At 62.7% G+C, this 21,663-nt stretch overlaps 1 protein-coding gene across 1 annotated transcript in view; it reads right to left on the reverse strand.

Annotated features, from left to right (window-relative positions):
* The window catches only part of AGAP3 (ArfGAP with GTPase domain, ankyrin repeat and PH domain 3), a 55,634-nt gene that overhangs the window by 1,368 nt on the left and 32,603 nt on the right, over positions 1 to 21,663 (reverse strand). Inside the window, 7 exon segments of the mRNA XM_040643795.1 lie at positions 471 to 693; positions 849 to 939; positions 1,022 to 1,176; positions 2,900 to 3,037; positions 4,801 to 4,914; positions 8,558 to 8,726; positions 14,671 to 14,775. Coding sequence (XP_040499729.1) covers positions 471 to 693; positions 849 to 939; positions 1,022 to 1,176; positions 2,900 to 3,037; positions 4,801 to 4,914; positions 8,558 to 8,726; positions 14,671 to 14,775 — 995 coding nt within the window.

Raw genomic sequence — 21,663 nt, forward strand, 5'->3', positions numbered from 1 at the left:
ACTGAAGGGAGCCCCCTTGGGGGCAGCAGGGACGTAGGGGCTGAGAGGGTAGCAAGATTTCAGGCAGGGCTCCCGTGGTAGCTTATCTGGCCCTGCCGGAACAAAGGGGGTGGGGGGCCTCCACCAGGGGCCCATGCACTATCCTATCTCCCACCCATTCTCCCCATCTCGGAGCTCGGTCGAGGGCCTTCACGCCACAGAGCGATAGGGCCCTGCGCATGCGCCTCCTGCTGGCCCCTGACCTGCTGATAAGGCTCAGAAAGGGCCTCTTGTTATGAGGAGCCTGAGTGACAGGCAGGGAGGGGGAGGGGCACCCCAAGGGGCCAACTGCCAAGCAGAGCAACGGCCACTTTTAACCCTTTGAGCACGGCTGTAGCCACTCGGCCGGCCACTGTCCCTAGCTTCCCCATAACAGAGCACCAACGCCCCCTCCCTCTCTGGCCAGCTTCAGGGCCCCCCCAGCCACTCACCTGCAGGCATCAGGCCCGGGCTTGGCATAGCCATCCAGGGCCCCCTCCCAGACGCTGTTGGCCAGGGCATTGCCCATCGCGGTCATGACAGCCAGCAGCTCAGGTGGCCAATCATCGAGGTCTAGGGAGCGGACCCGGGACAGGTGAGCCCCCAGATGTCGGTGGGTCCCTGAGCACTCAATGCACATCAGGGCACCCAGGTTCAAGCTGGCCCAGTCTGGATCTAGGAGGAGAGGAAGCATCGTGAGGTCCATGGGCAACCAGAGCGAGACCACCAGGGAAGTCCTCTCCCCCGTCCTCCTTCAGGGCTAGCGCAAGCCCCTCGTAGAGCTTTCTCTAAGCCTCCCCAACCCCAGCCCTGCTGGCCTTCGTACTCACTGGGGGCATCGCAGTCGATACAGAAGCTGTTGCCGCGAACGGTGCGGACGGCCTGCACGGCCAGAGCCGCGTTCTGGTTCCCCAGTCGAGTCTGAGCCATGGGAGAGACAAGGGGTGGCCGGTCAGTCGTAAGGCCACCTTGGGTCCCACCCCAACGGGGCCTCCGTGCCAACCTTGTCCTTGGCGCTGCGGCAGCCCTGCAGGCTGGCGAGGATCTGGGCCTGCACGCTCTGGACCCACAGCTCCCGCTCCTCTGCGGTTGAGGCCTCGAAGTGCCACGTCTGCCCAGTGAGGGACACGACCACAAACTCGAACGACTCCTCTGCCTCTGTGGGAGACGGGGGTGTTTACCACGGTCAGGGCAGGGCGCCCTGCCGCACACACAGCCGGGGCCGCGCCACTGCACAACTCCGCGCGCCTGCTTTCCCGGCGACAGTCTCCTCTCTCCCCCATCCCCGGCCCCAAGGGCCACGCTCCTGGGCCAACTTGCAGGCGTGCGGAGGAGCCCTCCAACCCTGGTCCTAACCACCTGTGGAGCCTGGGTGAAGAGAGGGGGTGCAAGGTTTTCGCCTCCCTGGCACCGCCAAGAACGGGTCTGGCGTTCAGAGTGGGGTGCTTCCTGGAGGAACGAGCGGAGTGTCTGGACCAGGATGCAGCGGGGCGCTAGGAGGCGATGCTGGGGAGGGTGGGGGAAGGCGGGTGTGGGCACCATCCGTACATGTCAGCTGCAGCCGCCTCATTTTGCAGCTCATTAAACCCAATATTCCTGACGGCGTCAGCGTGGGGCTCCTGGGAGCCGGCCCCTCCCCCACTACCCTGGCACAGATAGGCAGGAAGGACAAGTGGATGGCGAGAGAAGGAGAGGCTCTCCGCACAAACTGGGATGTGTGAGCAGACAGGGACCTGCGGCCAGCTCCAGTGACAAGCACCGTGGGCTGGACTGTGACCCCGAGCAACGTGGTGAAGCTGTTCCAAGCTCTGCTTCCCTCAGGCCCACAGGAGACGGCCTCACGAATCTCACTGCCAACGGTCACCACCCCGTGGGTGAGCCATTCCTAACGAGCGGCGTGAAGGTGGCGCGGGGGCTGCCGAGAGAACCCGGGGGCCTGTGGGGAGGCGCCACGCGGAGCTAGAGGCAAAGTTCTGAGTCACGGGCCCTACCCAGGGCAGCCCCTGGACGTCTTCCTGCTCTACGGGCACCCTCAACAGGAGCTGCGTCCTGGAAGAATGCTGGCGCCCCCTCCTTCCCCAGGCTCCACCCTTCCACCTCACCTTGCTTTCAAGCCCATCTCCGAACCACAGAATCGCCCTCCTGGGTGGGGACTCGGCTCCCTGGTACAGGTGGACTCCATGCCCTGAGCGCTACGCACCTCTACCCCACAGGGAGGCTGGGAAAGGGAGCTCTTCCCCACGGAGGCCGTCTCCACCCTCCTGCCACACCCCTACCCCTGGCAATCGCAGCAGAAGCGAGACACTGTGCGCCAATATAGGTCAAACTTGTCTGGGAGCGAAAGACTCCGACCACTGAGAAGAGGGACATGTTGAGGGTACTTCGGAGAAATCAGAGAAGGAGTGCTATGATTAACACCAGATTAGGAGAAAGGCCCTATGGAAAAATGTCTGAGGAGCTGGAACTCCTTAGCCTAAAGACGAGTCAGGAGAGACTTAGCCAGTTTCCACACACGTATTAAGCACCTGTTATACGCCCAGCACTCATTAAGCTCAATGGGGGATACAAGAGACACAGAAAACATAGGTCCTGCCCACAAGTTCTGGAACAGCCACTGGAATAGCCACCTGCTGTCTTTTCCTTCTATGAGGAATAAAAAAAAGGCTCACGTTTGAGTAGCAAGGGTTTAAATAGGCAGAAGAAAGAGCTTTTCTAAGATACTAGGTCTAGATTACCCAAGGAAGTCGTGGAACTCTGGTTACTGCTACTTGTCACAAAGCACTTACTCTAAAACGGAGAAGATGGTGTCAGGTCTGGAGTACTGTCCCCGAGTCCCACAGCCCACCTCCTGTGCCCCGGTTTCCCTGTAGGTCCCCCTAACCTTCAGCAGCACTGCTGGGGCCGTCTGGTCGGGGGGTCCCGGTGCTCTTTTTCCGCCGGTGCTTCTTCCGGATGGAGTGGGGAGATGGGGGAGGCTCCAGCTTGGGGCTGGAACTGAGCACCTCAGCTGGGCCACTGGCTGGTGAGGGGAGAGTTGGAGAAGTGTGGGAAGAGGGGAGGGTGGGGGGCAGAGCACAAGACCTGCCTAGTGCCACCGGCAGCTCCACCCTGAACCGCAGCTGGGCTGCCCTGGGAGAGCCCGGGGAGGGGGCTGCCCGGCCTGTCCCAATCCCAAAGCTTCCCCAGCCTCGGAGGAGGAGCAGGAGGAGAGAGGAGAGTGTGGGGAACTCAGGCAGAGCAGGATAGAGGCGAGGAGGGATGGCTGGCTAGGGCTTCGGCAGCCCGGAGGGGTGGAAGGCGGCCCAGGGAACTCACAGGGAGCTGAAGCCCCAGCAGCTCCGCACCAAATTTATCCTCAATCACACTCCCCGCTCCTCACAATTAATAGCAGAATTAGAAACAATCAGGGAGCTGCCTAATTACTGTCAATTAGAGCGCGCTAATCAAGCTCCCGTCTCCCACACCCCGCCCGGCGCTCGCCACTAAATGTCAAACTTCATTAGAGGCAGACGCGCTCCCTCCCTCCCTGCCTTCCTCCTTCCAGACTCAACACAGGGGCCCCACCAAGGCCAGCGCGGGCCAGGATGGCGACTCTGGGAAGCGCCCTCAGCTCCCCTTCTCAAGCCCTCCACAGTCACTCCCTCCAGGGAGGCTCGGACTTGGATCAGGAGGTGGGGAGATTCCCTGTGCCGAGAGCACCCAGTTCCTTCCTGCAGTCAGAGCTCACACTGGGGGTTAGTGCTTCTGGGGGATGGGGGCCTGTGAAGGGTTTGGGGGAGGCACATCCGGGAAGAGAGCTGATGGGCCCAGTGGGAGGAAAAGTGGGAGGAGCAGGTCTGCCTGGGCTGCCACACCCCACCCCCTGGCTTCTGACGGGACAAGGTGCACCCTGAGTCTCCTCCGCCCGCCACACCCTGACCTAGGAGAGGACGGCAGTGCTGTTTCCCTTTTAGTCCGCAGCACTGCGGAGGGGATCTGGGGCCGAAGGAGATGGGTGAGAGTAAGCTGGGGGAAGACGGGTGTGTGTTTGTGTGTGTGTGTGTGTGTGTGTGTGTGTGTACACACACGTGCGTGCACGCTGAAGAGGCAGGGAGAAAAAATAAGGGGAAGGAAGAGTTGAGATGTGAGAGCAAGGCACAAAAATGGACGAAAGGGGAAGAAAACGTCAGACGAGCCAAGGAAAGTTAAGAGGAGGATGGGATGTCAGAGAAGGTAGAATTTTTGACCAGCTAGACAGGATGGGGCCTCAGCCCACTGGAGGCGGCACGGGTGGGAAAACTACCTTCCTGGATCCTGGATCTTATCTCTAGGAACCCCCTCTCCGTGGCAGGCAGGTTGCCGCCTTCAAAACGTGTTTAAAGCCCCAGCCTCCGACCTCCCTCCTCAGCCGCTTCCCTGTCCCCCCCGCGGTGAGGCTGATGAGCTGGCTGCGCGGGGGGCTGATGGGGAGCTGAGCCGCCACCAGCACTGCCTAGGGACAGCCGGGGGTGGGCAGACAAGCCGTGGAGGGAAGGGCTCTGGCACCAGCCACCAGCAGGGCCTGGGGGCAGCAAAGGGGAAAAGGGGCAGGAAGCCGCCTTCGGCCGCTGGAGAGGGACAGAGGCCCAGCCGTCTCTCAGACCCTGCACGGGCCCTGCAGCACTGCCCTGCGCGACAAGCCCTAGCAGGCGCTGCTGGGGGCCTCTGTGTCGCTTGGCCTGGGCTCCATCCCAACACAGCCTCCCAGGCTGCGGACGCTCCCTGGCTGCCCTCCTCTGTGTGGCTCAACAGGGTCCTGCGTACCTGGGGGCAGGGCATCACTCCACTGGTCGGCGCTGGACACGGAGCAGGACCGCTGGTGCAGGCCCTCAGGGCGAGGGCCAGCCCAGGCCGGGTTGCTGGCCAAGTAGGGGGCACCTGGGGGCGGGGGGGAAGGGTCAGACTGGGAAGGGAGGCTGGGGACGAGTACAGACTTCCCTGAATGATGCTACAGGCAGAACTTGAGAAATTCTAGCAGAAGACTGACCCCAAATGAGGGATTTACCAGGCAATGCGCCAGGCTTACTGGAGAACGAGAGGCCTCGCCCGGGGCCCCCCCAACACCTCAGGAGGCAGCTGGTCTCACATCACACCCTCTCCATGAAGAGTGCGTAAACTTCTGTCCCCTTCCTGTGAGCTGGAAGAGGGGGGCACAGGGTGCTGACACCCCCTCTGCACAGCACTCCTTGTCTGGCCATCGTCCCCAGGCCCTTCCTCTCCGGATCAGGCCCCTGCACCCCACATTCCAGTCCACAAATGCCATTTGCTTTGCCTCAGCTTTGGTGCCATTCTGACGAGAAATAAGTGTATCAGATTCAAGTAATTATGTCTAATTAGTATTAGTAATTATCCTGTTGGGCTGGAGAAAATTAATCTTTCGTTTCCCATCAGGGAAGAATGGCAGAGCCAAGGGGAACCAAAGGCTCCAGGAGCGCCAGGGCCCGGGCAGGCAGTGCCACCTGCGCCCTCCGAACGGTCCTGCCTCCCTCCCCAAGCACTGAGTCCCTTGCACAGAGCCCACAGGACAGCCACGGGGCCTCAGAGGCCATGACAATTAAGGGGCCTCCACTGCCCTCTCACGTCAGCCCGCATCAGGACGGAGACCGAGGCGGCAAGGGCAGTGGTGGTGGGGAGTCAGGACAGGTGGGCCGAACGCGAGGTGTCGGAACTGAACGCGAAAGGGCGGGCCAGGTGCCGCACGGAGGCAGAGACAGACCTGGGGCTGGATGAGGTGGGAGAGAGCAGGCGGCACACTCAGCCTCAAACCAGTCCTGGGAGGACATGGGTGGAGTCTCTGGAAGCCTAGGGATGGAAGCTCTGGGCGGAAGCCACTAGAAAGTAAAGCAACAGGCCAGACATCCCTAATGCTCTGGGGGCAGTACGGTGCCGAAAGGTGGAAGGCAAGTTTTGTGTTTCTCTCGTATTCGTCATAACACCCAAGGCAGGACCAGACACAAAGTAAGTGCTTACGAGTATCCGTGTGGTGCCGACACTGCCCTCTAGTCTACCCATTTCCAGTCCCCTCAAGGCAACGTGCTGGTACTTCTTCAGAACCCCAGCCCCCTCGCACTCTGGCCTTACAGGTCCCTGCCAACTTGGCCTTCCTCAGGGTCCCCTGGGCTCCCTGGCAGGAGACCTTCCAGAGCGGCAGATGCAGTTCCGAAATTCTCAGAGACCTTGCTTCTCCCCACCCCTGTCCTGCTTCCATCCCCTCCTGGGTTCCAAATCTTATCCCTGCCTCATCCCGAGCCCCACCCAAAGCCATCACAGGCCCCACTTCCTCCCCAAGCCCCCCAACTCAAAACCCCGAGGGAGGGAAAGTGCTTTCCCTTTTCTTTGTTAATTCTCCCCTCATTACGCCTGCAATCCCACAATCAGTGTGCACTGTAATTGTCGAATTTGATGCTAATGATTAATGAATTAAACATGGAGCCATCAATTAGTCCTCGGAGGATAATTCTGCATAAAGCAGCGGATAATGTAATTACAGTAACAAAGATAATGAGATGTTAACATCGCCCGGTGAGCGGGAGACATGTGTGCGTGTGCATGAGGTCGGCGCCAGCGTGCGGTGGAGGGGACACGGGCTCGGGTAAATGCCCATCCATGTGTTCTGGGGATGCTGGCGAGCGTCCGGGGGTGAGTGCACCATGTGTCTCTTCACATGCACTTCTGCCCCCAAGGGAAGGCTATGAGGGCCCGGGACTGTGACAGGACAGAGTGTCTTACTGTTTCTCTCCCTTTGGGGAAAAGCCCAGTCCCGCTACCTGACTTCAAGGAAAGGCTCCCCCCCACCCTTCAGTGTAGCGGTACTTCCTCCTCCTCCATAGGAAACGAGAAACCCCCCGCCAGACCACAGGCTGCCTCTCACTGTGCGCGTGCAGTTCTGGGAGAGCGCAGGGCCCCGGCTGACCCCCGGCCCTGCACACCAGTGATTTCCCAGCAGCCCTGACCTAGCGCTCTGCACGGAGCGCCGAGGACTGCATGGGGCCTACCATTCTTGCCATTCGACCCCTCCCCCAGTGCACCCCACAGGAGGCTCTCAGCACTGCCCCCCCCGACCCCGTGATGGGTGGGTGCCTTTCTCGTTATCGTCCTTCCTTCCCTTAGTCCACTGGCGCTCTCCCTCTGCACAATTCAAGCGCTTCTCTCTGAGCTCGGGGTGGCTTAGAGGATAAAATATGGTTTTCAAGTCAGGCACACTCCGGTTCAAACCCAGCTCTACCACTGACCGTGGACTTTTACAGCCACGTTACTGAATCTCGCTGAGCCTTTGTTTGCTTGTCCATCAAATGAGGATAATCTCAACTCCACGGAGCTGCCGAACGGGCCTGACCTAGAGAACACCTACGGCACCTGGCGCGCATCGCAATCAGCACATGGCAGCCCCTCCCCGCACCTCCGATTGGTCAGCCGGGGCTGAACCAAGGCCACAGGGCCAGGGTGCCAAGCGATCACGTGCCTCCAACAAGGAGCACACTCGGGGCCATCGTCTGACCTTCTCTGGACCTGGAGTTGCTCAATGCAGGTCCTATCAGCATTTTGAGGGTGGCAGTTCTTCGGGGTCCGTTCCATCCACTCCAGGGACTTAGTACCCGGCCCCCTGTCCACTCAATGCCTGCAGCAGCCTACGACTGTGATAAGCAGGGCACCCCCTGGGGCAGGGACACAGTGGCAGCCCCTGGGAGGGCAGGACAGGGTCAGCTATTTCTGGGTCCAAGGAAAAGGAGATCCAATCCCCTAGGACAACGTCTGGGATAGTGAAGTCTTGGGAATAAGGGTCCAGAAGCCAAGGCAGATCTGGGGCATGGGGACTTGGGAGGGAGAGCAACGTGGCTTAGATTCACACTGTGGCCACAGAGGCCTAGGGAGGCAGACAAAGCCGGGGACAGAAAGAAAATAAGCATCATTCACCTGAACTCACAGTGTCACCTGGTCAAGAAAAGCTGCCGCGTCTCAAGTTCAGACTCTCTCAGGCTCTAGCTCTCCATCCCCCACCGCCAGACGCGTGGCACAGTCTGCTTGGCTTCCGGCTTCTCTCTCAACTCAGTCCTCTCTGAGCAGACACCCTACCTCTCACGGCAGGCCCAAGGGCGTTCGTTCGCCAGGTGAACTCCTGGAAGCTCCGTCACTTCCACCTCCCTCCCTCCCCGCAGAGCAGGCTGGCTGGAGATGCTGGCTGTGGGCGCTAGAGAGCCTGTTCCCACCCTCACCTGCCTCGCTTGGCCCCAGCTGAGGAGAAACGGTTCGGTCCGGGACCGCTGATGGCACCTGTTGGCGCAAGGCCGTGTGGCCCTCCCCTGATCTCTGAATCACCTGCCAGGCCGCAAACTGGCCGCGCCCTCTACCGGCTCCCATGAGCAGCACTTGGGCGGCAAGCGCGTCTGGAGCCCTGAGAACCAGGCTGGGTCGGAGTGAAGCCCCAGAGCGCCTACCTTTGGGGGCCTCCACAGCCGCACTGCCCAGTCTTGCAGAGAAAAGCAGCCACGCTCTCCACCCGCCCCCCCAGCTGCCACCTCACCTGTGCCTCCACCCAGCTGTGTGTTACTCCGCTCCAAGGCCAGTCCGTTGGCCCGGGGGCTGGTGCCTGGGGCTGTGGCAGGCGTGGCGCGGGGCAGGCGCTTTCCTGGCACTTTGACCGTGGTCCGCAGCAGGTCAATCTCTTTGCCGTGGATGTTCTGCATGTAATCCTAAAGGCCACGGGGATAAAGCAGAGAACGTGCAGGGTTAGGGCGGGTCCCGCTTCCGCCGCACCTTGTCTCTGGCACTGACCCACCAGCTTGGACGTCTCTCCCCCCGTGCAGCACGAAAGGGAAGGAGAGGGAAAGCCCAAGTTTTAAAACGCAGGACGGTGAAACCACAGAGCGTCTCACGTCTGGGTGGCACCCAATCCACTGGGGACCAAATGCAGCTCTGGGGGGACGCAGTCAGCAGGGGGCAGGAGCAGGGGAGAGGGAAGGGCGTGGAGCCCAGAGCTGAGGCACAGGGCTCCTTTAGGAAAGCCAGCTCAGGAGGCCACGCAGACGAGGCCAAGTACAGGACCAAGATGGGACACGGATCCCCCAGGCCCCGAGAGGAACTGACAAGCTCCAATGGGTGCAGACGGCTGGGCTGCCCCAGGCTCCGGGGAGCTCGACACCGAGTACTTCAGCCCTGGTTTCAGACGCTCTCGCCACCACTGGGGCACAGGGAACCCTTAAAGCCTAGAACAGTCCTCAATCCTGACAACAGTGCCTGACGATAAATATCTGTCGAACACTTACAAAGAAGCCTCAGGAGTATAGAGATTCCACAGATACCAGGGGGCGTCTGATGAGCAAAGTAACAAGCACCATTCGCATCACGCCGTCACCTGCCCATCCACGGGCCAGGCGCTCACGCCCCACAGGTGCAGCTCGTGGCTCACGCGTCCCCTCACGTGACCTTCACGGCATAGGAGGGGGGTTACCAGGGGCACTTTGCAGTGGAAGGAACCGAGGTTTACAAAGGTCCATCACACCATCGGAGGAGGCAGAACCAGACTCCAGCCCAGGCTCCGCGGATTCCCAGGGCTGCGCCCTGAAGCCGACGTGCCCGGCCCAGGCACTCATCCCAACTTCAAGTCAGCACCTGGAGGGCCCCTGAGAGTGGGAGCCACTCAGCGCCTTGCCCCCCCACCCCATTCCTGCCGTCTGGACATTGGCCTGGGAGTCCCATGGTGGAGTGGCAATGGGGGGGCCACACAGCAGAGCCCGGCCCCCAGCCCTTTAGCTTCCTGCTTTGACCCCAAGCCTAGCCAGGGCCCGAGATCTCCCCACTGCTTCTGCTGTCTCCTTCCCGATGGCTGACTCCCATTTCCTCGCTTCTATCACCGGCAATTTCCTCAGCAGTTCCCAGCTGACGTCGCTGATAAAATGTGGCCAAAACTCCCTCGAGAAAGCAGAATCCGGGTGGGTGGTGGCAGCTGGACTTTGGAGTTCCCCTGATTAGACTCCGATCTGCTCTTCTCCCCCAGGAGCAGCCCTCAGAGGGCTTCCCCGAGACGTGGTCCCTGTGTCCGTCTAGCCCCCAGCCCTCGTACCTTCACCCACTTCATACGTCCGACTTCTTGTCACCCAGCAGCTCTCCTACCCTCCTACCCTCCAGCTTCAGGGAAAAGGGACGGTGTCCTCTGCGTGTAAGAGCAGGTGAGGAACGCTGCCATTTGGGAAGCAAGGAAAGGGCAGGGTCTGACCGGGGGTTTAGGGCTGGCCCTCACTCTGGGAATGACCAAGAGAACGTCAAGTAGAAAGGGGTCCCCCGGCCCCAAAGGAGCCACAAGAATAGGCACGTTGCGGGTCTGGAAGAGAAGAACAAGGAAGCAGCACCCAATGCCAGGGTCACTTCCAAGGGGGGTCATCAGGGGAGGGGACCCGTGGGAGGGCTGTGGGGACACTAGCACGCTGGCCTCACCGGCCACGTCCAGCTGCAGTGAGGCCCGGCCAGGCCTGTAGCTGCCCTCTACCCTCCGAGCGGCCCTTCAGAAGGACAGAGGGGCCCCCAGCAGCGTGCGCCCAGAAGGAGCGCCCTCCATGCAGCTCCGGGCTGTGTCTGTTCCCCCCACCGCCACCTCGTCCCCCGTGATGAGAGGTGCCAGGTGCCCAGCCTCGGGCACACCCTGTTCTGCGGGTGTTTGCTTCGGGTCGCAGAACCGCAGAACGACATGCGAGAAGTCAGGAAGAGTGGTCTCCACCCATGGGAGGACCCCCATAACAAGCTCTCACCCCCACTCTGCTCAGCACTGCCAGGGTTCTGGCCCCAGTGTGAGGCCTCGCCCCGGTACCTGGGAAAGAAACAAACCGGGGAGCTCCTTTCCTGCCCACCCCCTCCGGATCCCCCCACCCGTCCGTCTTCCAGCAAACTCAGCGCCCCCACCCAGTCACCGCGGGCCCTGTGGTCCTGCTTTCGGCCCAGCGTCCAGCATCAGCCTCACGGTCTCGGGCCCAACATCCCACTGACTCGGCTTCCGCACGCGCCCGTCCCGGGTCCCTGCACACAGTCACATCTTGGATCGGCTGTTCCAGACAACGCCAGCAGCTGGCTGGGCCGAAGGCACAGCTGCAGTCCCTGTCCTGGGGGAGGGGCTCGGGCCGCTCTAGTTCACAAGGAGGTCATGGCAGCTGCAAGTGTTCAGGCCCCGCAACAGCCCTGGGACGCCAGGGCTGGGACATGGCAGGCGCTGACCCCACACCAAGAACACAAGTCGCACGGAAGGACTCCGCTCGAGGCCAAGGAGCCAGAAACCGATGCGAGGGGCCTGGCCCCCCGGGAGCATCCCTGAGCACACCGGACAGGCGTCGCTCGTGCCGGCGCAGGCCAGCCCCCGGGGCACTCCGCTCTGTGCCCGTGCCCATGCCAGGCCGGCGCAGAGCCGGGAGACAGCCCGGCCCAAGGACAGCGTGGTGAGGAGCGCAAGGAGCAGCAGCAGGGACAGGGACATCAGGGGCAGAGCAACAGCGTTTCCCTCCGTCAGCAGAACGGGGAGTGCGGCGGCGGCTCAGGAGAGCGGTCACCACGGCTGCCTTTATTACCCACCATCAAACAGCAATTTCTTCCCCAGCCTCCTCGCTAATTACCCAGCCAGCGTTCTCATCTCGTTTTATTACTGGAATTAACAACGAGTTCAGAGCGTGGAAAGCTATTAAGATGTGTGATTAAGCCACATTCAATTAGTTTCTACAAACAATTTAATTGATGTTGCAGATAGAATTAACAGAAGGTGATTGTGTGAATGGCTCCGCTGGCTGCAAAATGGGGGAGGCTGTGGCGGGCTCTCTAGGGCCAGGCGAGGCTGGGGCGCAAGGCTTGAGGCCTGCCCGGCAGCCCTTCCTCCGTACGCCCCGCCGGTCCCTCCGGCCCGACCGACCTCCGGCAGCAGGCGAGTCACCGGCGCCACGGCCCTGCGGTCGCGGGCAGGAACTGTCCCTGCGACGGCAGCCGACGAGGCCGCGAGTGGCGCGTGTGCACCTCCGGGGTGACCAGAGGGCCCTTCCTCTGCCCAGCTCCCCAGCAGGAGGGAACCTTCCGGGAAGTCAGGCGGCTCACCGGGCGGAGTGGGGGGGGGTGCCCGCTTGCCGCTGGCAACGAAGAAGGCCGCGCCGCTGGGGAAAGATGGTGAAGGGCAGACGGAGGCAGGTAAGGCGGCAACACCTGAGCACGGCAGACGCCGAGGGAGGAAGAGGCGAGAGGGGCAGACGGAGTGAAGGGCCTTCGCTAGCAGTAAACTCAACCCTGTTCATGCAGCTGCACGTGATGACCCCCGGTGCGGCCTCAGCTCCTACTTTCACGGTTCCCACACCTTTCCAACCCGAGCGGTGTCTTCTGGACGGAAGAGAAGCATCCGCAGGGCAGGGCCGTGGCTCTCCGCACGAGCCAGCGCCTCCCGGCTTCTCGTGGGGGAGGAAGGCCTACATTTTAATGCCTCAGCCCACGGGCAGCCAGCAAAGAGCTGCCAGAGCACCTGTGTCCTCAGAGAGGCTGTCGCTCGCCTCTTCATGAGGTCCTGTGGCCCAGAGAACAAGACGGGGCCTGGCGGGGGACAGGCCAGCAGAGCCACCTGCCTCTTAGACTCCCCTTGCCAGAAAGCAAGGACAGGCCTGGAAGCCCCTAGCACCCGGATCCTGTCCCCGGCCCCTGCACGCCCCCAGCGGCACTCGGGTCAACAAGCTCCTCAGAGCGGCCCAGGCAGTTGGCCCATTGGTTCCTTCCGTCCTCCTTGACAATCTGGGCAACACTTGCCTGGATGTGAACTCTCCAGTCACCTTCTCGGCTAGCCCCGAAGAGAGGTGCTCTGGGCACGACGCAGAAAAATCTGGGTCATGCTTCAAGTGAAAGTCATGGGTCCAGATATTAGCTCAGCCACTGGCTGGGTGACTTTGATGACCCAACCGAGCCCACCACACTTTTGCTCTCTAGACTGCTGAGCGTAAAAGCAGCGTTCCCGCGAGCCTTTCCCTTCCCTTCCCAGACTCAAACCAAACCCCACCAACACTTCCCTCCATGTGCTGAGACCCCCTTCCTGTCCCTCTTCCCACACTGGGCTTCCTCCATTATCTGAGGCATGGGGACAAGCAAAAGGGACACAGCACAGCTCGAGCAGCACCGAGCAGAAAGAGCGGGTACGGATGCAGCAAAAGGGAAAGCCAAGGCCACCCCAACACGGGTGGGGGAAAGTGGGGTGCTTCCGACAGGCTCGTTCCCGGTCCCACCAGCAAGACGCTGCCTGAGGAGAACGAATGCATCTTGCCTGGGATAAAGGGGAGGACGGAGAAGTACGGCTAGCTGGGAGTTACAAGGCGCGAGGCTGGCCTACCAACAGGCACGGTGGCCCGTCAGCTGGGGAGCGCTGTGGCTCTGCCATCTTGCCGGTCAAGAGGCCCTGCCCCTGCAGGAGGCCCCGTGGCCTCCTGAGACACCTGCGCCTTGCTGCTGCTCATGGGCTCCGCAGCAGGACCAGGTCCCTGAACGATGTGGCCGCGGGAGCAGGGCGGAAGAGCCTGTGGACTGAACGCCCAAGGGCGCCGGTGCGGCCCCTCCTCAGCCCCCAGGATCCTGGCACCAGCTCCCACTCTGTGGAGGATGAGACACCAGGAGGAAACCGTCTAACCAGCCGTGGCCGCGGAGCTAGGGGAAAAGGGCCAGCGCCCGAGGCCCTGGGCAGGGAGAGGCCCAGCAGCACCCGGCTGGGCTCCGTCCTGCCCAGAAGCAGACCGCCGGCTCCTCCCAGGCCGGGCCTCGGCGCGCTGGCTCGGGGGCGCGGAGGGGGCGGCACGCTCAGGCCCCGGTCAGGCCGGGCACCGGTGGGCCCAGCACCTGTTGGGTCGGGCCTCCCTGACACCTTGTGCAGATTCAGGGGCAGGCGAGGGACCCTCGGAGGCAGGCCCTGGGCCGCCGGGCCGGGGGTGGGGCCGGCCCACGTGCTGTGCTTGAGGGGCTTCACGGGAGAACTCATTAGCCCCGCAGTGGGGCGGTGACAGAGATGGATTCTGGCAACAGCTGTGTGCTGGAGCCACGCAGCGAGGGGAGGGGGAGGAAGGAAAGGTGGGGGAGCTGCCACAGGGGCCACTCTGCCATCATCGCACCCCCCCCACCGGGGCGGACCCACACGCCCTCCAGACCCCTCCAGCCACAGACACGCCCACCCCCACGCTCCCCTTCCCAAGAGGACCCGTGCCCGTCTCGGCAGCCCTGGCTTAACGGCCCCCTGGCTCTCCATCACCCCAGGGACCCGGGGGTCCCCACTGATGTGGCTTCCCTGAAGACAACTGGTTGGCAACCACTGGCACCTGCAGCTTGAGCGATTCCACGTAAATGGGCCCCATTCAGTTCTTTAAACAAGGAGCGTGCAGGACGTAGACGTTGACCGCACGCGGCGGCCGGGCCAGGAGGCAGCCGTCCCGGGGCTGAGCGTGCTCCGAAGGGTTCAACCACAACTCAGAGCTTTGCGGGCGAGTGCTTGGCCCCGGCGTGTGTCCTGCCGTCTGTGCTGCTCCCCAGCCGCCACCGCGGGGCCCTTTCTGAAGGGCGAATCCACCTGAACCGCGTCCCTCCGTGCTGGAGTCCGCCCGCCCGCCCGCCTCTGCGGCTCTGGCCCGGCCCGGGGCCCCACGGACTCACGTGCAGGCTGGGGTGGTAGGTGAGCAGCCCGTTGTCACAGAGTGTCACGTACTTCTTCTTCCACTCCTTGTTCAGGGACTTGCCGCTCCGCTTCAGCAGGACGCCCTGAGGACAGAGTCTGGGTCAGAGGCGGGCGCCAGCCCACACATACCAGGCCCAGAGAAGGTCACGGTGACACGAGGCAGCACCGTCCTCTGTCTCTGTCCTCATCTGAGCCGACAGGCTATAAAGGACGGAAGCCGACGGCTGTCCTGACCATCCTCCAGGAAGCATTCTGGGGGCCCACCTCCCCAGTCCCCTGGAGTCATGGGGCCATGCCAGCACCAGGAGGCAGGGTGTCAGATGACCTCCTGGCAGTGATGCTCCCGCCCGTAGGTCTCCAGGGGTGGGTGAACCGTCCCTAGAATGCCCCAGACTCCCCAGGCCGAGCAGTGTGGCGACCCAGGCACGGAGCTCAGCAGCCAAGTTCTCTGTGCAAGCCTACGACACGCTCCGCGTGCAGGGGAGAGAGCAAGGCTGTGCTCTGTTCGCGGACACACCCTCAGCACCGTGACAGTGCCTGGGACACAGCAGATGCCCAGCAAACATCTGGTGGGTGGGCTGGGAGAAGCCAGCCGATGGCGGCCGTCAGAGATGCTGAAAGGAGCTGTGGCCGAGAGAGGAAGGCCGCAGGGCAGAGCCAGCAATGGCCACCCCCGAAGATGCCCTTGCCCACCTCTGGCTCTCTCCCTGAAACGCCAGACAGCACAGGAGAACGGCTGAGGATAGGAGCTGGGGTCAGGGAGAGGACAAAGGGCCACGAACGGATCCCAGGGGCAGCTTCTCAGGACCAGCATCACCCCTGGGAGACCCCCCGCCCCAAACACAGGAGGGCCAAGAAGAGGCAGCATTCCCTGGAGATTCTGGGATAAAACTCCTCCGAGGGGAGAGCCACACAGGAGGGGCCCAAGCGGGGAGGAGCCAGGGCCAGCAGAGGCTAGGAGAGAGCAGAGCAAACACCTGGAGTCCACCCCAGTGGGGACCAAAAAGGTGTGGCTCAAAGATGTGGTTTTGTAATGGCTCCTGCTTGAGGAATGGAGGCCCTGCCCTAAGACAAGGAGAAAAACAAAGATTAAGAGACTCGAGTGTGAGGGAACAGTATCAGCTCAGATCCTGGAGCCCAAGGGTGAAGGGTAGACCCAGATTCTCTCACACTTCCCCTCTTAGTTCTTCCGAAGAGAAGGCTCAGTCCTAAAGGGAGGAGGCAAGCCAACAGGCCATTGGGACATCCTGCCCCATAGGAACCAAGAAGGAGCCGAGAGTCTCCCACCTTTCAACAGATGTTTCAGATCCTCACTACCACTCCTTCCTTTCCCTGCCCCCCTCTTCCCACCGCCCCCAAAAGACAGATGCTGTTGTGGGAGGTGCGGCCACATGAGATCGAGTTGGGGGTCCCGAGTCACCTGAGGACACATTCTACGACCTGGTCCCCATCGGCATGAGACACCCTATCCTCACAAGGAGCATGTGAAGACAAGTGGTATTAATGGGACCTTCACTAGACTGTATGGCTGGAACATTCCAGAAGGCAGTCGGACCCCTGCCCTGTGGTCTGCAAAGGAGCCTCAGTGATCTGCTTCTGGGCATGGCATCCACCCCCTCCTGTCCCCTGACTGCAGACAACACCCCTCAGGACCACCAGCCAGACTCTGGAGAAGGCAGCCCCCAGTCTCACCCGGTGCCCTCAGGAAGGGCCGGGAGAATGGCTGCCGTGGCCAGCTCACCTGCTCCTCGTCTCCCCCTCCTCCACAGCCCCCGGCCTTCAGTGGGGGATTCCACACTACCCTCTGCTCTCAAATCCTTCCCACCTGAGCCCTGCCCTCCCTCGCCGGACCATTCATCTTCTTCATGTTGGAGCCCTTCCCTCCTGGGTCCAGTCCCAGCTCCGGGTCATGGGGAACGGAAGCCAGGCTCTGCTCCCGAGTCTGCCACCAGCTAGCCCTCTACATCAAACAAGTCGCGTTACCTGCCTGGGCCTCCCTTTGCCGGGCAGATAGGGAGAGCACTTCCAAGCAGGCGGTCAGGATCAGGATGCCCAGGGGGCCCGTCTGGGAGGGAAGCCCCCTCCTACCCAGCTCTCTGGCCCCTCCTTCACCTGGGCCTCGCCAGGAAGCAGGGGAGCCATGGCCTAGCGCTAATGAGCTAATGAGCTCCAAGAGCGAGCGAGTGCGCCGTCAGCAGGGGTGTGGGAGGACGGCAAGGAGGAGAGCGAGCGCGACTGGCCAGGGACTCGACCTGCCGCCCACTCGCGCCCCACCCGCCTCTCACCTGCCTCTCACCTGCCAGCCCGCACAGGGCACAGAACAAGCAGAAAGGCTGGGCCAGCGAGAGGCCTGCCTACCCAGGGCCTCCCGTTCCCTCACATCCTGCCTTCCAAGGAGGGAGACGAGCTACAGGGGTTCCTGCTCCCCTCCCTGGCCAGCCCGGCTGCGCACGGCGGAGCAGGAAGCAATCTGGGGCGGAATGGGAGCGGTGCGGAGGCGACAGCCCCCAGAGGACCCGTTCCGCCGCCGCCTCCCTCCCAGCTCCGCCAGCCGGCTTAATTGCAGAGTCCGGATTGATTGGGAATGCAAATGGCAACTGAAATGCAATCTCCACTCCCAGCAGGAGTGGGGGGGAGGGGGAAGGAACGGGATGGGGAGACTGGGACACGAGGGCGGGAAGGGGGCCACACCGGCCCTGGGCAGCCAGAGGTTGGGGGAAAGCGCCAGGAAGGGCCATGGGGCTTGGGAAACTAGAGCATGGACGGCCCCCACCTCCATGCAGACAGGCCCCGAGTGCCCTGCGAGACTCCTGCGCAACCCCGCTGTGGCATGAGAGCTCGCTCAGCTTCCTTCCTGGCAGGGTCCGCTCCTACAGGGGTCCCTGAGGTTTAGCGACCTGGATCAGCCAGGCGACCCAGCTGGCCCGGGGCTGGACCAGAGCCCCAGGGGCAAGCTCACAGGGCTCCAGCCCCATCCTACAGCTCTCCCTTCCCTCCATGTGGGGGATTCAGGGAAGTGACAAATTAGCCTGTACCCCAAACAGGAGGGAGGCATTTGGGGCTACCCTTATCTCAAAATAAGGGCCCTGGAAAACGTGTTTTTTTACGTACTAAATGTTGATGTGTCGGTAGCAAGCTCAGAAAGCACCCCCCACAGGGGCGCCTGGGTGGCACAGCGGTTAAGCGTCTGCCTTCGGCTCAGGGCGTGATCCCGGCGTTATGGGATCGAGCCCCACATCAGGCTCGTCTGCTATGAGCCTGCTTCTTCCTCTCCCACTCCCCCTGCTTGTGTTCCCTCTCTCGCTGGCTGTCTCTATCTCTGTCGAATAAATAAATAAAATCTTTAAAAAAAAAAAAAAAAAGAAAGAAAGCACCCCCCCAAAAGCGGAGAGTGCCGGGCCTCCGGAGGCACCCCCGCCTTGCCTGGTGAGCGGTTCCCCAGGGGCACTCGTCTGCACAGCCCCCAAACACACAATCACACCATCAACAGGTTTATGGGGTCCGATCCTGCACCCAGACACACGCAGACAGGTGAGGAGACTGGCCGCTGCCCCGGCCTCCCCGGCAGCGATCCGGCTAGAGCGGCCTCTGCCAGGCCCCTGCGATGAGATTCCAGGGGAGAACGGAAGCAGAGACACAGGACGCGGAGCAACAGAGTGTTTCCCACCTGCCCTCTGGGACCCGGACACCATTTCCGGGCTCTCCGTTCAAAACGGACCTTCACGGCAGGGTTAGAATCCCACTTTAACACAGGAATTCTGTCAGACTGCTCACGGGCCCCAGAAGGCCCAGCCTGGAGGGCCAAACCTTGACCACGGGGCCCTGGCCTGGCAGAGCTCCGGTGACCTGGCCACCCCAGTCTCCTCTGTAGTCACAACCTGACAGACAATACAGCCCCTATAGACACGGCATGTCTAACCACCAGCTCCCACGAAGATCTGGGCTGAGCCCAGCATCCTGACCACCAAGCCGCTGCGCCCGTCCTCACGGGCATGTCAGCCAGCAGGCTTCTGACTGAGCTCCACAGACACCTCCCGGCTCTACCGCCCTCCCCGCCCCCCCCCACCCCAGCCCAGCAGCCCTACTGCCCTGCCCAACACACCACCATCTCTGCACAAGGACGCCCTGCCACATTCAAGGTCTTTCTCCAGCACCGGGACCCACTCGGGGGGTGTGGGAAGCTCCAAGCTTCCGAAGGCCCAGCCCTGCAGGCAGAGACTCTGAAAGGAGGCACCTGGGGGTGGGGGGGCAGCTCAACTCAGCTTTTCCAGGGAAGACAGGCTCCCATGGAGCAAACTGCACTAATGAGCCAGGGCCGGAGCAGCCCTCAGTGTGCCCCTCAGTGCGTGCTCCTCAGGGTACTCTTCTGTGAAACCCTTTTCTGGGAGTAGGACAGGTAGGCCTGGCCACCCAACTCCTGAACCACCCGCGGGAGAGCTGGTGAGGACGGCAGGCAGCTCTCTGCTGCCCCCCGGTGGCGGTGAGGAGGACCCGGCAGAGCCCGCAGAGGGCCTGCTCCAGCCCAGGCGGCCACTCCTCCCGGAGGTTTGTCCTTAGCGGGAGAACCTCTCTCCCGGTGAAGCATTCAGGCCTGGCGGGGGGAGCGCTCGCCTCTCACATCACCACCCCCACCCCCACCCCCCGCTCGGGGCCCCGGAAGGAAAGACCATCGTCCCGTGTTCCCCGGACCTCATTCCTCATCTCCACCGCTCTCCGGCCACAGGGCAAAGGAGTGCTGACCTGTTTGATGGGGATGGCCCGGCCACTCCCGATGCTGTCCACCTTGCAGTCAGCCGTCTTCTTCTCCCTGTCCAAGTCGGCACCCTTTCGAGACTGCAAGAGAAAAGAAGAGGCGTGTTAAATGGGCCCAGGGTCCATGGGGGACAGCAGCCCACCTGGACTCCCCTCCCCTCCCCTCCTCCCTCCTCCTGGGCAGGCCCTAGCAGTGGGGCAGGGCCGGGGCGGCGGGACCGGGAAGGAACGGAGACCATGAGTATTCCAACGGGTTTATTCTTACACACGGCACCATACAGAGCAGCACAGGTCACTGAGCCAGGCCCGCCCCTTACAAAAGAGCAAGGACACGGAATACCAAGGGCGCGAGGAGCGCACAGCCCAGAGGGCTGGGGCATAAGAGAAGGGAGGGGGCGAGGAGAGGTGGACGGTGGGGCTGAGGGACGGCAGGGAGCACGGGGCACGATAACCGGGGAGAGCAAAGTCCAGAAGTGAGCGGGCAGTGGCCCGTCTGCAGCAGACACCACACGACACGTTGCACCGAGCACGGTCGGCGAGGCCCGAGGGGCACAGTGGATGGAGAGAGAGAGGAGAGAGGCCAGAAGAGGCCCTGCGCCCCTGCCAGGCTCCTGGGGCAGAGCCCGCCCCAACGCGGATCCTAGGAAATGGGGAGGCCAAGAGGGGGAAAGGCAAGCGCGCGGCGGTGGCTGTGGCATCCGGAGCGGAGCAGGAACGGCAGAAGTCCATGCAGGAAGGAGCAGAGGAGGGGAGGGGCAGGAAAGCTCCCCCCAGGAGCAGCTGGGCTGGGCCAGGGCGGGCGCTCGGACGCCCCCGCCCCTCTGGGCCTTGTTGCGCTGGCCTGGCGCCGGGCGTGGGGCCGAGCTCCCTTCTTCTCCATGCAGCGAGCCTGGCGCAGCGCGTCCAGCCGGGCCTGGTCCCCCGGCAGCCCCCAGCCGCGGGCTCCAGCGTTCCTAGCCTTCCCTGGGGGTGGGGGTTAGTTACAAAGGTTCCTGTGGGTCTCTGGAGTGGGGAGCACGGCGGCCGCTTCTCATCTGAGAGCAGTCCCAGGGCCCGGCCCGCCTCCGGCCCCGCACAGGGGAGAATGTCCAGAGGTGCTGTGTGTCACCACCTGGTCTTCTAATTTGGAAGGAGTTGGAAAGGCCTTTTTGTTGATGAAAAGTTGGAAACAGTGGCACATATCTGCAAATATCGAAAGAATAAAGATTTTGGCAAGTTATACTCAAGCCCCGCACGAGTCGGTCAGCACTGGTGAGGGCAGAGACCCAGGTGCCTGGGGAGAGGCGGCAGCGGGATGAAGAGGAGGAGGAGGACGAGGAGGAGGAGGCGGCGGTGGCTTCAGGGGCCGCTGGGCCGTCCGGCTCATCAGGGAACATTCGCCACTGGGCGTCCGGGGCCCCCATCCCTTCCTGTTCTCCCAGGCCGCCGGGAGCCCGGGGCAAAGGCCAGAGCACAGGCCTGCAACTGCGGGGGGGTGGGGGGGCACACAACCATGGGAGTAGGAAGAACCGGGCCAGAGGCCACTGCCCACGGCTCCGCCATCAGCACCTGCCCCAGGCCTCTCCTGGGCGCCACAGCCTCTGCTCCTTCGGCCCAGGGAGGAGGAAGGTAGATGGGACCGCTGCCACCAGGTCCCCGGACCAAAGAGCTGGTTGGGGGGAGTGGGGTACAGCCTGCCCCGGGCAGGCTGGTGAGCCAAGAGGCCCCCAACCACCAGAGGATTCCCTGGGAGCCCCGAGGGGCAGCGCCCCAGGATGGGAAGCAGGGCAAGAGTGGCAACAAAATGAGTACATGAGGTCATGGGGGAGACTGGGGACATCGATGGCCACATCCAGGGGGTGGGTCACAAGGACACCGGCCACAGAGCAGGCGTGGCTCTGCTGGGGAGGACGATGAGGGCGAGGAGGTGGCCCCGACAGCAACGATGAGAGTGGGGAGGTCCCGAGACGCGCTCCTAGAGACGGACAGGTCTCGAGGCCTCCTCGTGGACAATGGCGCAAGGGAGGTCACCATGGAAACAATGAAAAGAAAAACTAAGGTCGCCACAGTGAGGATGGAGTGGAAGGGCCGGGGGGAGGCCGTGCCGTGCGCGCAGCGAGGGTGGCAGGCGCAGGCAGCGCAGCGGAGCGGAGCAGGCAGCGGGGAGCACAGGGCGGGGAGCACGGAGGGCGCGGCGAGGAGGCCATGAGCGGGACATGGACGGCAGAGGGAGGACAGCA

Source organism: Ursus maritimus, unplaced genomic scaffold (genome assembly GCF_017311325.1).
Source record: "Ursus maritimus isolate PB19 unplaced genomic scaffold, ASM1731132v1 scaffold_3, whole genome shotgun sequence".
In the NCBI taxonomy this organism is placed as follows: Eukaryota; Metazoa; Chordata; class Mammalia; order Carnivora; family Ursidae; genus Ursus; species Ursus maritimus.